This window comes from Scardinius erythrophthalmus (genome assembly GCF_964197995.2).
Source record: "Scardinius erythrophthalmus genome assembly, chromosome: 11".
Taxonomy (NCBI): domain Eukaryota; kingdom Metazoa; phylum Chordata; class Actinopteri; order Cypriniformes; family Leuciscidae; genus Scardinius; species Scardinius erythrophthalmus.
Genome location: NC_138231.1, coordinates 34,908,492 through 34,922,105, shown reverse-complemented (window position 1 = coordinate 34,922,105; position 13,614 = coordinate 34,908,492). Strand labels below are relative to the sequence as shown.

General features: G+C 37.8%; 1 protein-coding gene across 1 annotated transcript; it reads left to right on the top strand.

Moving 5' to 3' along the window:
• Nucleotides 1–12,010: 12,010 nt before the first annotated feature.
• On the top strand, nucleotides 12,011–13,023 carry gsx2 (GS homeobox 2; the record flags this gene model as incomplete). The annotated part of the gene is made up of 2 exons (XM_081378977.1): nucleotides 12,011–12,398; nucleotides 12,683–13,023. The coding sequence occupies 2 exons, from the start codon at nucleotides 12,011–12,013 to the stop codon at nucleotides 13,021–13,023; spliced, it is 729 nt and encodes a 242-aa protein (XP_081235103.1).
• Between the last annotated feature and the right edge of the window lie 591 nt (nucleotides 13,024–13,614).

Genomic DNA, 13,614 nt, shown 5'->3' with positions numbered 1-13,614 from the left:
GGGGGTGGTGGTGCTGAGGGATCGATTTGATTCTAATCGGACCATGAAAAGAACATGATCTAACTGCTTTCAGCTGGGAGTACATTTAGGCCCTCTCCACTATTTGCTCTCCCTCTCTACTCCCCTTTTCCTTTCTTTGACGCGCTCTCTCGCTCTGTCTCTCGCTCTTTGACACACAATGTCTCTGGCCGATTCAAAAAGCCTTGAATGTCTCATTAATGACTTTGTGAATACTGGGGTAGAGAGATTTGAGGATGGTCGTGGGGTGGGAGGGAGAAAAAAACAGGGGTGGAAAGAAAAGGGTGGAGAAAGCGTAAAAAATTCCAGGATTGTTTAAAAGGCTTTGCCGTGGATTATCATGACAGCATTTTAGAGGCTCAATGGGGTTGACCCCTTTGAATGCCTGTGTATTCGGCCCGAGACACTCGTTGGCTCTAACCAGGACTCTCGCTGACTCTGAAAGTTTGTCTTCTTTCTGCATTTTCCTCCTGTGTCCCGTCCCAGCATTTGTAGTCTTCTCTGTGTGTCTGTCTTTCAAATTTTATATCCCCATTTCCATCTTCCATTGTCACTCTCTCTCTTTCTCCCTGTCTGTGATATAATTTATCCATATTTCACTCCCGTTCTTCCATCCACTTGTCGTTGGGTGAAAAATATCTCCTCACTGGGTGATTTTCTCTCTCTCAGGATAAATCTGTTAAAGTTCCCTCTGCTTTTCAGCCGCTCCTGTCATCAGGATAGTTAACACAACACTGAGGGCCATAAGTCAGAAGCCAAAGGTCAAAGGTCAAGGTGGTCATGAGGCTCTCTTTTTCTGGATTTCTATTTTATTTGACTTTTTTTTCCATGAATACTTCACACATGATTATAGTCAAGACAAATGGTAAGAAGTAAATTATTTTTCATTCCCCGAGTCAAATACTATTTAAGTCTCTCCACATAATACACATACTTCTAATAAATTATAGAAATAAAAAGCCAGTCTGAAGAATACATAAATAGGAAAATGTTGTTATTTTTATTATTATTATTACCTGATTTTGCTGTTTCTGGCTTTTTGTGTCCGTCTCCTGAAACATTCAAAGCTTGGCGGTGCAAGTTTCTTGTACGTCCACCATTAGAAAGTGTTTTTTAATTGATAGAAAAAAATATGTATTTATTGTAATAATAATAATAACAATAAAATAAGTTATCCTATTTCATTATTAGTTATTATTTATACATTTATTATTATTATTAATTACATGATTTTGATGTTTCTGGCTTTTTGATTGTCTCGTGAAATGTAGTAAGTTTAGAAAATGTATTTATTTATTTATTTATTTGCAGTAGTAATTTTAATATTAATAGGAAGTTGTATCTTATATAAAATATCATCTACATATCATATATGTATATATACATCTTATATGCATGTTAAACTGTATTTTTATTGTATTTAGTAGAAACAAATTCTATAATAATCCTCATGGTACAAAAATATATTTGCGCATAATCTAATAAACACGCCACTCTCACAGAGGATGAAACTGTGAATATGTCAGACAAACATCAGAGACAGAGGAATCTGTTATAGAGACCTTAAAGAGAGCAATATGAAGGAGATGGAGGAGACTTCGGCAGGTGCTGCGAACCCTTCACACATTCATCCACATCATTCTGCTTGGCTTGAACTAGAGTCGCTGCAACGAGCAGGTGAGGGGATACAAATTCTAGTGGGAACGAGGGGGACTACAGCTCTGTTGCTTGCATACAAATTTCATCCCCCTACCCCCAAAACACTCACACATGCACACAGACAGACACAAATGGACTAAGGCAACACAAAGACGTAGCCACACTTGAAAGTCTCTTCAGCTCTAGTTAAACAGGACAGAGTGCGAGAGAGAGGAGCACAGCACAGCCCTTTCAGATCGGCCCACTCCTCTCTGTACATGCACAACATTAAGGTCCTCTGGGCTATTTATGACACAAGGAAGCACAAAACTGCCACAATTAATGAGACACAGGGAAAACACCTTATCCCAAGGTGGCTGAAACAGTGCTGGAAGCTTTCCATACAGCATTAAAAGGCTTCCTTATCCTCAAGCTCGTATTTGAGACCCAAAAGAGTTGTGATAATTCAATTAGTCCTTTTTTTCATCCAGCTACGTGAAGTGCACCCCAGATTGTAGAGTGCTTTACCCTACACAAATTAATTGGGCCACCACAACAATCACAACTTTTATAGTAGTATTCAGATTGTTTAGTGCTAGATGTTCTTACGATTTTAGCGTGGCTTGAATGGATGCTTGTAGCGCAGTGTGGTTGCGTGTATTGAGGTGTAGTGTGGGTGAACGTTGCAGTGGAAAAAGACAGAGTGGGAGATTAAAGTGTTTTCTAAATATTAGTCTTTTGGCAATTTGTGCATTGCTAACAGTTTATACATCGATCAAAAGATTAATGGTTTTTGCCTTATAGGGAAGGTAAAAGTAAACCGTTAAACACTGAAATGAGGAACATCCAATCAAAATACGGTAAATTGTAAATCCTGTACATTGAATCTTTAAAGTCAGGATGTAATGGACGTAGCAACAGATTTTTTTGGTCCATCTGGAGGCAGATTAACAAGAGATGTACAGAAAGGGGTGTGGTTTAAGCAGACTAAATGATTGGACAAGTCTGGCATACATCAATTTTTTAAATTAAAAACGTATTTTTTTTTTTTTTTCATTTTTTTTCTTTTTTTTTTGGTTTTAGAACATTGTACAGCACATTGGTCAACTGTGGTTGTTTTTAATTGTGCTTTAGAAATAAATTGAGATTGAGATTGAGAAGTCTGGCATTTTACTGGAAGATTGAGTAAAGACATTTTGACTTAAAATTAAAATGCTTAAAAAAGGGAAACATGCATGAATTAATAATTTCATAATTCTATGATGGCAGCTGTCTGGCTCTGAGATGGCAAATGGGAACATGGTTTGTGTAACATTAGCAACACATTATTAGCTGTTTGATAACACAGTAAAGCCAAAGGCTGATCACAGTAATTACCGTTATGTGTCTGACGTAGAGAGCAATACATAAAACGCATTACCATTCTGATAAATCAATTTGTAGACGAGCCTGTATAATTCGCTCTTCCTCTTCTGAATCGGTTTCTGGTTCAAACATATACGGCTGAATTAAACCAGTATTTCCACTTTGGCATTGTGTAGTGTTTATACAGTAAAGTTGACCGAGTGGATCAGGTAGAGGCGATTTAGTGGAGGCGAGCACTAATTTACATACATTCATGGTTTCGCGTATAGGCTATACTAGATGAAGCAAGGCTGTAGTTACATTCAAGCTATTTTAAGGCATGAAAAAATTATTTTCACAGGAAAGATGTCAAAGATGTGTTTTAAGGGATAAAATTATTGACTGAAGGGGGACTATTATTTGAGCTGTATAGATGTTTTCATAATTTTCATTTTCAACAAAGTTGTAAAATTATATGTAACAGAAAATGTTAGTAAGCTGTTTTTTCCACACTAAAAACGTTAACATGCATATTCTTTGTCTTGTGGGTATACTTCCGAAGAAGTGAGTATTTTAATGTTTATGGATTTGCCCCATTTACTTCTGTTGTAAATGCTTGACTGCAACCTAAAAATTTGCTTATTTTAAAGAAAGCAAGGGACGAGTTGAAATTATTTTTTGATGTTATCAACATTATGCCACAAATGCTTTTGACTGACCTTAACTTGTATTGAACCCACAATATTTCTAGTTTAAATGAAGGAAAATTCCAAACCAAACTTGTTTTTTCTTTAAGTCAGGTGTTTCAACCAAATGCCATACAATTATGCCTCTATTGTTTAATAGGCTCCATTAGAGTTATAAAAGTTGCTTTTGGTATCTAACAATCTCCAAAATTTGCATCTATTCCTATTTGTGAACCTTATGTAACCATGTGTTTTGGAAAATCAGGAACAAGAATGCATCAAATGAATAAACCAACAGCTCTGGGATAAAATCTCTAATCTATGTGGCATTAAGATGTCTGCCTTAGAGTAATTGTTTCTGTATTGAGCACACATGCTAAAAACACAAGCACTTTAGTGACTTACCATGGATTTGGCACATTATCCTGCACAGCTCAATTCATTCCAGAACTACTTATCCTGGCTTCAAAGGGACGCCTATAGAACACACAGGTTACTAGTGTAGGCTGGTGTTTATGTAAACACAGAGAACCTCAAATGACTCAATAAGCAGTGCGACCCACTGACGCATGATAGGCCCGACTAACCTTGGGAACTGGATTAGACGTACAAACAGAGCAGAACTTTGCTTGTAAAGAAAAACAGTGCAGGGGGGTTATTAGAAAATATGTAATCTTGCAAGGTGCAGTGAGAGTACAAAGACATTTTAGGTTAATTATTATTTCATTTTTTTTTTTTTTTTAGTAAAAGAGGTTCCCCAGCACACTCTCAGAAAAAAAGCTATAGCTGTGACTATAGGGCGGCACCCTTTCAAAAGGTAGGCTACCTAAAAATGTCACATATTAGAAGATTTTGAAAGGTCACTGTCCCAGTGACAGCTATTGTACCTTTTTTTTCTGAGAGTGCATGTAAAACTTGATGCCAGTTTCCTAAGATTATTTATCATATGATTGGCAAACTTTTGTCTTAGTCAATCAATTTTTCAGTTTAGACAACTGCAGAGATTACATAATTTTTGTGTGCATGATGATGGTCTGAGACTTTATTTTTTGCTTATTTAAAAAATGTAGGATGCACCAACATTACAATTCTGGCTGACACCTCTAAGCCAATAATTATTGTATTTTGTTATGGCTTTTAACTGATAAATATTCAATATTAAAATTCTGTCATAAGTAGCCTAAGGGCCTGTTCACATAGCTATCGCGTCTTTTGCGCGCGCAAGTTCGTTATTTCAAATGTAGGCGCGCGGTATGCGCGCTCATAATGGAAGCGACGTCCGCGCCGCATCGAGATAAAAACATCTCAACTTTTCAGAATGCCGCAAGCGCACCGTAGGTCACGTGACAACACACACATGCGCGCGCACAAATCAGTTGTATTTAATGCTACAAGTGAATTTCATGCATTTTAAGTAAGGAATAGGCTTATTGACAACGGGCTGTTGAATTATTAGAAAAATGCACACATGTGACCGTTACATTTTTCCATAATTCAGCGGCCCAGAGAGTCCATTTTTCCACATATACTGTAGGCTACTACGATTACCACACCTCAAATCATTGTTCAGATGATGTATTTTAAGACATTTGTCAGATTTTTGTCCTTAAAACGCTCTTGTGTGTAGGACTAATTTCAGATTTATCTAATCCCAAGCCTCTGTTGCTAGTTGCAACGCTTTCTCACAACCAATTCACGATCTCACGAGTGATTAAAAGGTGGCTAATTCGTACGAATTCGTACATTTTTCTGCACGTGATGTTTAGGTTTAGGGGCGGGGTCAGGCGTAGGTCATTCCTGTGAATTCATACGAATTGGGCACGTCCTAAAATATGTACGATTTAGCAAAAATCTTACTAATTCGTAAGAGTGAGGTCATATGAATTTGTACGAATTAGCCACCTAGTAGGAATTTGTACGAGAGAGAGAGAGAGAGAATGAATTACCTGAGTCAGTGCATCTCTCAGCAACAGTGTTCGGCAGTAACATCTCTAATAACATAATTACGCAACTGTAAGTTTATCTACTCCAAGAACAGTGCCTTTATTACATCGCTAGTGAGAAATGGCATGTAGCTTTTAAGTTGTTAAAATATTTTACTGATTAGATCTTCAGAGCAGCCTGACAACACGTTTCTGTGCCAGTGTGTGTGCATTTGAAAGAGCGGGAGAAAGAGAATGTGCTGTCCATACATAACATAATGTAATTTTGTGGCAAAAAAACCCATGAAAATAATTAGTTGTTTTTATCATGTAATATTTATTTGTTTGGTCAGTGTCGTTGTGGGGTTTGGTTCTTTTTCTGTTGTAGTCTGTAAAGACCTTCACTGAAATCATTTGGCGAAGTGATATGGAACTGTAATGCGGTCAAGACCTGCCTGGAACTACTTTAGCCATGTGTTTCTCTGAAAATAATTGCACACCTTAGAACTTTTGTCAACCAATCATATTCAAGCATTCAACAGCCCCGTAGTATAATGTACATTATGAAGATAAGATTTGCCCAAGATTACATTTAACATTTTAAATGTTATTAAATATTAAAAACACTAAAGTATTTGTTTTGCATGTACAGTGGCTGGAATAGAGTTTTTTCAAAGCACATTTTAAAAAGATTGAGGGGTTTTGATGGTGCTGGCAATACAAATTTTGCATTTTGCAACATTATAACAGTGCCAAAAATAACACAAACAAGCAAGAAAGTAATGACAATCAGAGACTGACAAACCGAAATGATGCCCCTAACTTTGACCAAATAGGCTCTGAATGGCCTGATCTCAATTTATGGCAATATCATGACATGGATTCTCTCTACTCTCAAACTAATCTCTGAAAATCATCCTCATCACTAACACAGTAAGAGAACAGCAGATTATATCAGAAAATGGCAGCATAAACTCATTTATAACATGTGTGCCCTGTTCATCCAGAAAGAAAGTGATGGGGGAAAGAGTGTGTGAGAGAGGGAAGGGTTGACGGTAGTCATTAAAGTCAACTAGTGTTCCCTATAGTAAGAGGGCAATCTTGGAAGAGTGGTGTGTATTTGTGAGTGTAAAAATGCGTAACAATGTGCGGTAATGAGCCATGATAAACATTACTGTAATTGACAGAAAAACACCACTTTTACACTCAAGCCAATCAATAAATTGTGCATCTGCTCTCAAGAGAGTGAACAGAGGAACCCCTCATCAGAATAGGGAACACAAATGAACATCAGTGTCTTCTGAATCTGTTCTGCTAACTTTCTATATTTTTTTTCTTCTGACAATAGAAGGACTGTCCTTCCTATCTTTTCGTGTGGTATTGTGAGCTTACACTGTTCTGTTATTCATTTTTGCATTTTATATGTATGCATTTATGTAATGATTATTATTGAATTTATTAAACTAAACTAAACTAAACTAAAAAAAGTTGTGTTATACAGAGATATTAACAGGATCAATTATCTACAATAGTTAGGATGTAATTTCCATGTGAACGCATCAGTGTAACTTAACTTAAAACTTAAACTCCAGAAAAGACCATGAAAAACATAATTTCATAACAATACCAATGAATGTGCTAATGAATGAGATGAAATGTCATTTTTAAGAGTTGATGTAAACTGAATTGGTAATTTAATTGATTAAACTTTCAAACAGTAAACATATAATATGTTAAAAAACTGTTAATGTCTTGCAATATTCTGATATCATTCATTTTTATAATTCCTATAATTATATTCTTTCAGGTGCATGACAAACGGGAAACAAATTTGAGACATTTTTAATAATTGATTCTAAATTGCATCATATAAATAAATGATTTTGACTAAGATTTAAGATATAGCCTACATGAAGTCACTGCATAAAAAAGGATTTCAACTATTTGACTGATGAAAATAACATTCTCAAAGTTGCAATTACTTAAAATCTATATCTTAAATGCGAATTTGTTTACATTTACATTGGAATTCAATTGGAAAAACATGGACAAAATGTGATGTATTATAATGTGGCCCTATTTATATCGGACCAGTAAAGGTCTAGTATACATCCCACGTACATATTTTAAAAGAGTGTCTTGGATCTAACTCTGCAGATCTCAATGGCCCTTTGAGTGAGGCCTTTATACATATTTACAAGATTTTATTTCAGCATGTCAAGCGAAACGCAATCGGCATAAGGGCTATTTGATCCTGCGTCTCGCCCATTGTGGTTTAGTCATGAATATTTGTCTAGTCGTTCGGAAAGAACTGTTGGCTATTAGGAAGAGTTGTGCGCTCTAATAAGGTGATGAGAGAGAGGATTTTTTTAATGAGGTTAGTGGAGGTTCTGTGGGTAACGTTGAGTTCAGCATCGCCGAATCTGTCGGCATTTATCTTGTTTTTCTGGCCTCTCCTAATTGCGCGTTGTTTACGAGGCCTCTCTTTCAGTCTCACTCATTCTTTGTGTGTTTATTGAAAGATAAACTCTCTTAATAAATATACCCTGTCGTTTAGTCGCGAAGAAAAACGTTGGGAATAAGCAACAGTTGCAGATTGCTGTAGAAATTCCTATGTGTGTGGCTCCGACTCCTTTTCATAAAAATCGTATCCGTCATTAAGACATAAATTAGATTTTGACACACACAGGCAATTGAATTTAAGCCCCCCACTCAGCCCCCCAAACGATGAAATGAAGAGCAGGCCCTGCAGCTGCTATTCAGATGAAGGAGATAATTGGCAATGAAAAGTCACTGCGCCGCATTATGTTGTCTGCGGGATCATTGTTCATTTTCCCCTTGCTATTGAAGACTATATTGAAAACCCGAGTGTTTCTTTTCAGTTTTCAGTATTCACCGTGTGTTGCTTGGTTACTGGGAATGGGGGGAATCACCCACTGTATCAGTCGGGATGGGCCGCAGGCTGGCCCCTTGCGCCACAATGCAACTTTTGTGAGGAGGCGTTGACACAAATTAATGACACTTATGCAATACGGCAGTTATGGACCGCTTATAGTCCAATATTGCACGGTACTGAAGGTGAGAGCTTTTGGCATAATACGCTGACAACGGTGTTCATTTTCAATATCACATTATAGAGACAGCCACATATTTGATGTAGGCCTGAATGTAATTTTTTTTATTTTATATATATATATATATATATATATATATATATATATATATATATATATATATATATATATATATATATATATATATATATTTGCAAGCAGTTTCTCCCAGTAACTGCACATTAACATAATTGCACTGTGATCCTTGAATTGAAATCCATTTAAAATTCAAGGTACAACAGGTCTGGTTTAAGGTGTCAATGAAAATGTGTTTCATCTGGACCCAAATAGGCCATATGAAGAAAACAAAAAAACAACAACAAAAAAAAACAACAACATTTTAATCAATATTGATCAAACAACAGGTTGAGTAATGGAATATTAAAGAATTTTGGAACACAAGTTCAGCAGGCTCTGTCTTTTTTCCCGAGTTTATTTAAATGATTTTGCCATTCGCAATGCCTCACGTTTTATAACAACTTCTTTATTATTCATACAGAACTTTATAGCTATTAGTTCATGAGTATTTTACAAAATAAACTCCATAATTTGGACCCACAAATCCATCCACCCCCTCTTATGCCAAATAATTTGTAGATGTATTACAGGTGTTTATGGTGTATAGTTTTTTATAAGAAAATAAGAGAAAATTACATCCAAGGGGGTTAATTATTATTATTATTAATATTATTATTATTATTTTACCCTATAGACGGCCTTTGCTGTAGCATCGAAAACATAAGGGGCAATATCTTTGATGAAAAAATAGGCTATAATACTGAAAAGCCAAAGCCAAAAATGTCGTTCTTCAAATGATTTGACAATATAAAGATCACAGATGCAGCACCTTTTAGTTTTATGAACAACATTTTTATTTTATTGTTTTGCTTTTATTTTCTTCTTAGATGTTCTAGACAATGTCATATGACTTGGTTAGTGCCAAACACGATATGGTAGCGTATTCTTTACAGAAGACGGATCAAAAATGACACGAGGACAATACGGGTATTGATCATTTATTTTACTCTGCAGGCTACTTAATGAACACTGCAATATAAAGCCAGTACCCAGGCTTCAAATAGGCCCAACTAGCCAACACTATAAAGTAGGCAACAACTGAAAAAAAAAATGTTTTTTGATACAGAAAAACACTGATAAGATTTTTTCTGCAATTTTAACGTCATTCAGCCACTCTTTTCTCTTTGAAAATAGCTCTTTGCTACGCATTTGTTAGGCTCTCTGTCTTAACCCAAGCAGACAAAGATGTATTCCTATCACCCCGAGCAGAATGAAAGGAATCAAAGGATTTTTTCCTTAAATGGGCTAATTTTCCCCTTGAATTATGAAAGTAATGGCTAGGTAACACTCTGTGCACAGTACCCGACAGCTTAAGTCTTAAATCCTTCCACGTGGCCCGGCTAGTCGTGGCAATTAGAGCTCATTACAGACTCATAAAGGCTCTCATTTGTGGGATTACTTAATAGACAATGAAATTTTCGTGAAGAATTATGGAAAGAAAGAAAAATAATAATAATATTGTAGACTGGACGGTATGATGGGCGCACGCCGCGAATCATTCCGCATGGCTTGTCATTCATCATTCATTCTCTCTGTCTCTCTCTCTCTCCCTCTTCTCTCATGTCTCATACGCCGTTTCCACCATTACACCAATTACAGCCAGAATGACAGATGTGTTTGTTTTTTCGCCTCTCCAATTCAGCCCATTTAAAGTCATATTCTACCTCGTTTAAGAAGGAGAGTTGCCGCTGATTTCAGCAATTAAATGCCCATGAAAGCAAAGCACCCAGCCTCCTCTTGGTGATATTAGCGCTAAATGCTGACATGAAATCGTCATTACAGCGCTTGAACTTTGCCCTCAATCATCATTAGTAGACTTTCAGTTTTAACATAACATCCATAAAAGCCGGCCCGAATGAGAGCTGATTTTACTGTGTTTTGCATGTTATTGAAAAGCTCAGGTGTCAGGCCTGTAATTGAGTGTGCGCAGAGATAATTGTAGCCTACATGCACAAGAGCTCATATAGATTGACAGCATTGCTTTCACTGTAAGATTTGACGAGGGTAAGTCTCTCCTGCAAGAAGTTGAAGGTAGAGTAAAACCAGACCTACCGTTTTGGCGAGACTTAACCTCGTCAGAGCTCGCTCGCGCGCGCAGCGTCTGGAGGTAAAAGGCGTTCGCGCGCAGATGAAAGTGGAAGTTTAACCCGCCGCTGACCCGTCGAGAGATCAAACCTGCTAATTATTGTCACAAGATGAGGGATTAGCGCATTTCTGAAATAGCTGGCTGTTTATCCACTCCAAAAACCTCTACAATAAACGCTTTCTAATTGAATCCTAATCGCTATCAAATTGCAAATGCCCAGACTCCACTGAGAATCATAAATCTTTAATTGCCGGCCCGAATCTTTCCAAACAGACTTGAACCAATAAGATTATTACTGCATTTGATGTACATTTTATTGGAAAATTCAGTTTGTTTATTAGATTCAAATCCCAGAAGTTCATTATTAGCCTATAGTTATTCGCTACTATAAACTTTCCTTTTGTTTATAATTTCTCAAATAAATACAATTAAATAAAGGATCTGTTTTGCGAATTTGTGTAGCCTTTTGTTGGTTTGTTTTAAAGATAGAAATCCGTCGATACATCATCTATTCTATTGCGTTGTCTATGAAGTTTAAGGTTAGGTCAAGTTAGTGATAAAACAGTAGCCATTTCAAGAGATTATAAGCCCATATCACAGTAGAAAGAGGAAAGATTGGTAACTTCTTGATCCCTTGTGTTATTTATTTGTATAATTTGACAACTGAGGTGTAATTCCCCATTTGAATTGGACACATACAGACAATGTATAGCTCAGCTTGTGAGGAATTTAGGCCTCTCTTCATCATCATCTGTAAATCAAAATATGAATCTATTAGACCGGGAGTATAATGGAATAATTGTTGATATGTACTCGCCAAAGCTGTTGTGCCACCTTGTGAGCTAACAAGACTGTATGGGCAAAGATTTGATTGGAGGCTCGCCTGGGCATCACGTGTCTCGGGACACCAGAGGTACTAAAGCCCCTAGGCCGTGCAGCGCACGTGGGTGACGTTAGGGCCGGCCCTCTCCGGGGTCCCTTTTGTTGAACTACCAAACATAAGCCAGCTCCCGAGGGCTTTAGAACAGTGTTAAGACCACTGTGTACTGCGCAAGTCCTTGGAGCAACGCCATCAGTGTTGTATATCACTGACACCATCAGCATCTCACGCAGACAGGAGCAATCATGTCGAGGTCTTTCTACGTAGACTCTTTGATTATCAAGGATCCCGCGCGCCCGGCTCTAAGGGAGCACACGGGGCAGGACTTTCTCATTCCCATTGGCATGCACTCTCCCGGCGTGATGAGCGTCACTGCGCCCGTTTGCCCGTCCCGGAAGACCGGCAACTTCTGTGTCTGTCCGCTGTGCGTAACTTCGCATATCCACTCTCCCCGCGGCGGAATCCCACTCCTGAAAGGACAGGGCTTCTCTGCCGGTGATGCGGCTTTCTGTCATAGGGTAGCACACCAACAGAGCTCCGCGTTAGCGCACCCGGGACACGGACACGCGCCTGTCTGCACGCCCACAAGCTACAGCGTCACTGACCCTCGGAGGTATCACTGCCTGTCTCTAGGTGAGTGGGTGCACGCGCATGCTACTACACCTGTTACCTATGCGCTCGACTATTTGACATAATATATTGAATGCAAAAGTCTTTACGCATGTTACTTTTTTGTTTTGTTTTACTTTTTATTTACTTGATCTTTTAACCATATATGAACTAATGAATCTTCAGTTTGAGCACATTTACATCTCAAATAAACAAACTGGCGTGTTAACGGCATTAAATGAATTATTTTGCAAAGTTAATAGGCATTGACGTGATTTTAATATTTTTGTGTGCTTTTTTCCCTATAGGTGCGTCTGACAACAGCCACATACAGAACGGCAAACGGATGCGCACAGCCTTCACCAGCACTCAGCTGCTTGAGTTGGAGCGCGAATTCTCATCCAACATGTACCTCTCCCGCTTACGCAGGATCGAAATAGCAACATATCTAAATCTGTCAGAGAAACAGGTGAAAATATGGTTCCAGAACCGCCGCGTTAAACACAAGAAAGAAGGCAAAGGCACGCCACGGAGCGCGCATGCAGGATGCAAATGCTCGGGGAGCCACTCACACTATCCGCGCTCAGAAGACGAAGAATCCCTGTCACCTGTGTCGGCCACAGAGGAGAAGGAGACTTCACCTACCTAGAAGCGTCACGAACATCACAGACTTAAGTTTGGTACCTTATGACACATTAAAAAGTATACGGATCCGTTGAAACTACTGAATTTATAGGACACTGTCTTCCGTCGTTCAATAGCCCAAAGTGTATGGAGATTTAGCACTGCCAATTCCTTCCTCTTCCCTCTCAAAATATTGTTTTACCCTGACACTCAAGTCAGCTATGTCTTATCTATACGACAAACTGTGAAATAATAGTTGTTATGCAAGTGATGCAAGTCAATAACTTTTTTACAGTTTGTTAAGTGAAAACGTTCTTGAAACGACCACTGGTTTCTGTCATCCCTGTTCTTTTTAAGGACACATGTTAGACAAATGGAGAAGATACTGTAAAAGACTCCCTACGTGATATTGTAAATATGCAGACTGTCCAATCTGTCCTAGACTACTGAGAAGCTGTGATTTTCTTTTTCCCACCTGGATTTTATGTGCCTATTAAAAAATGTGTATATTTGTATTTATTTAAATAAATCACTCCTGAAACTACGAATCAGTTCTGAGATGTATTATTTGTCCTATTGGAAGACACCTGTTTAAATATGACAGGAATTCAAACCA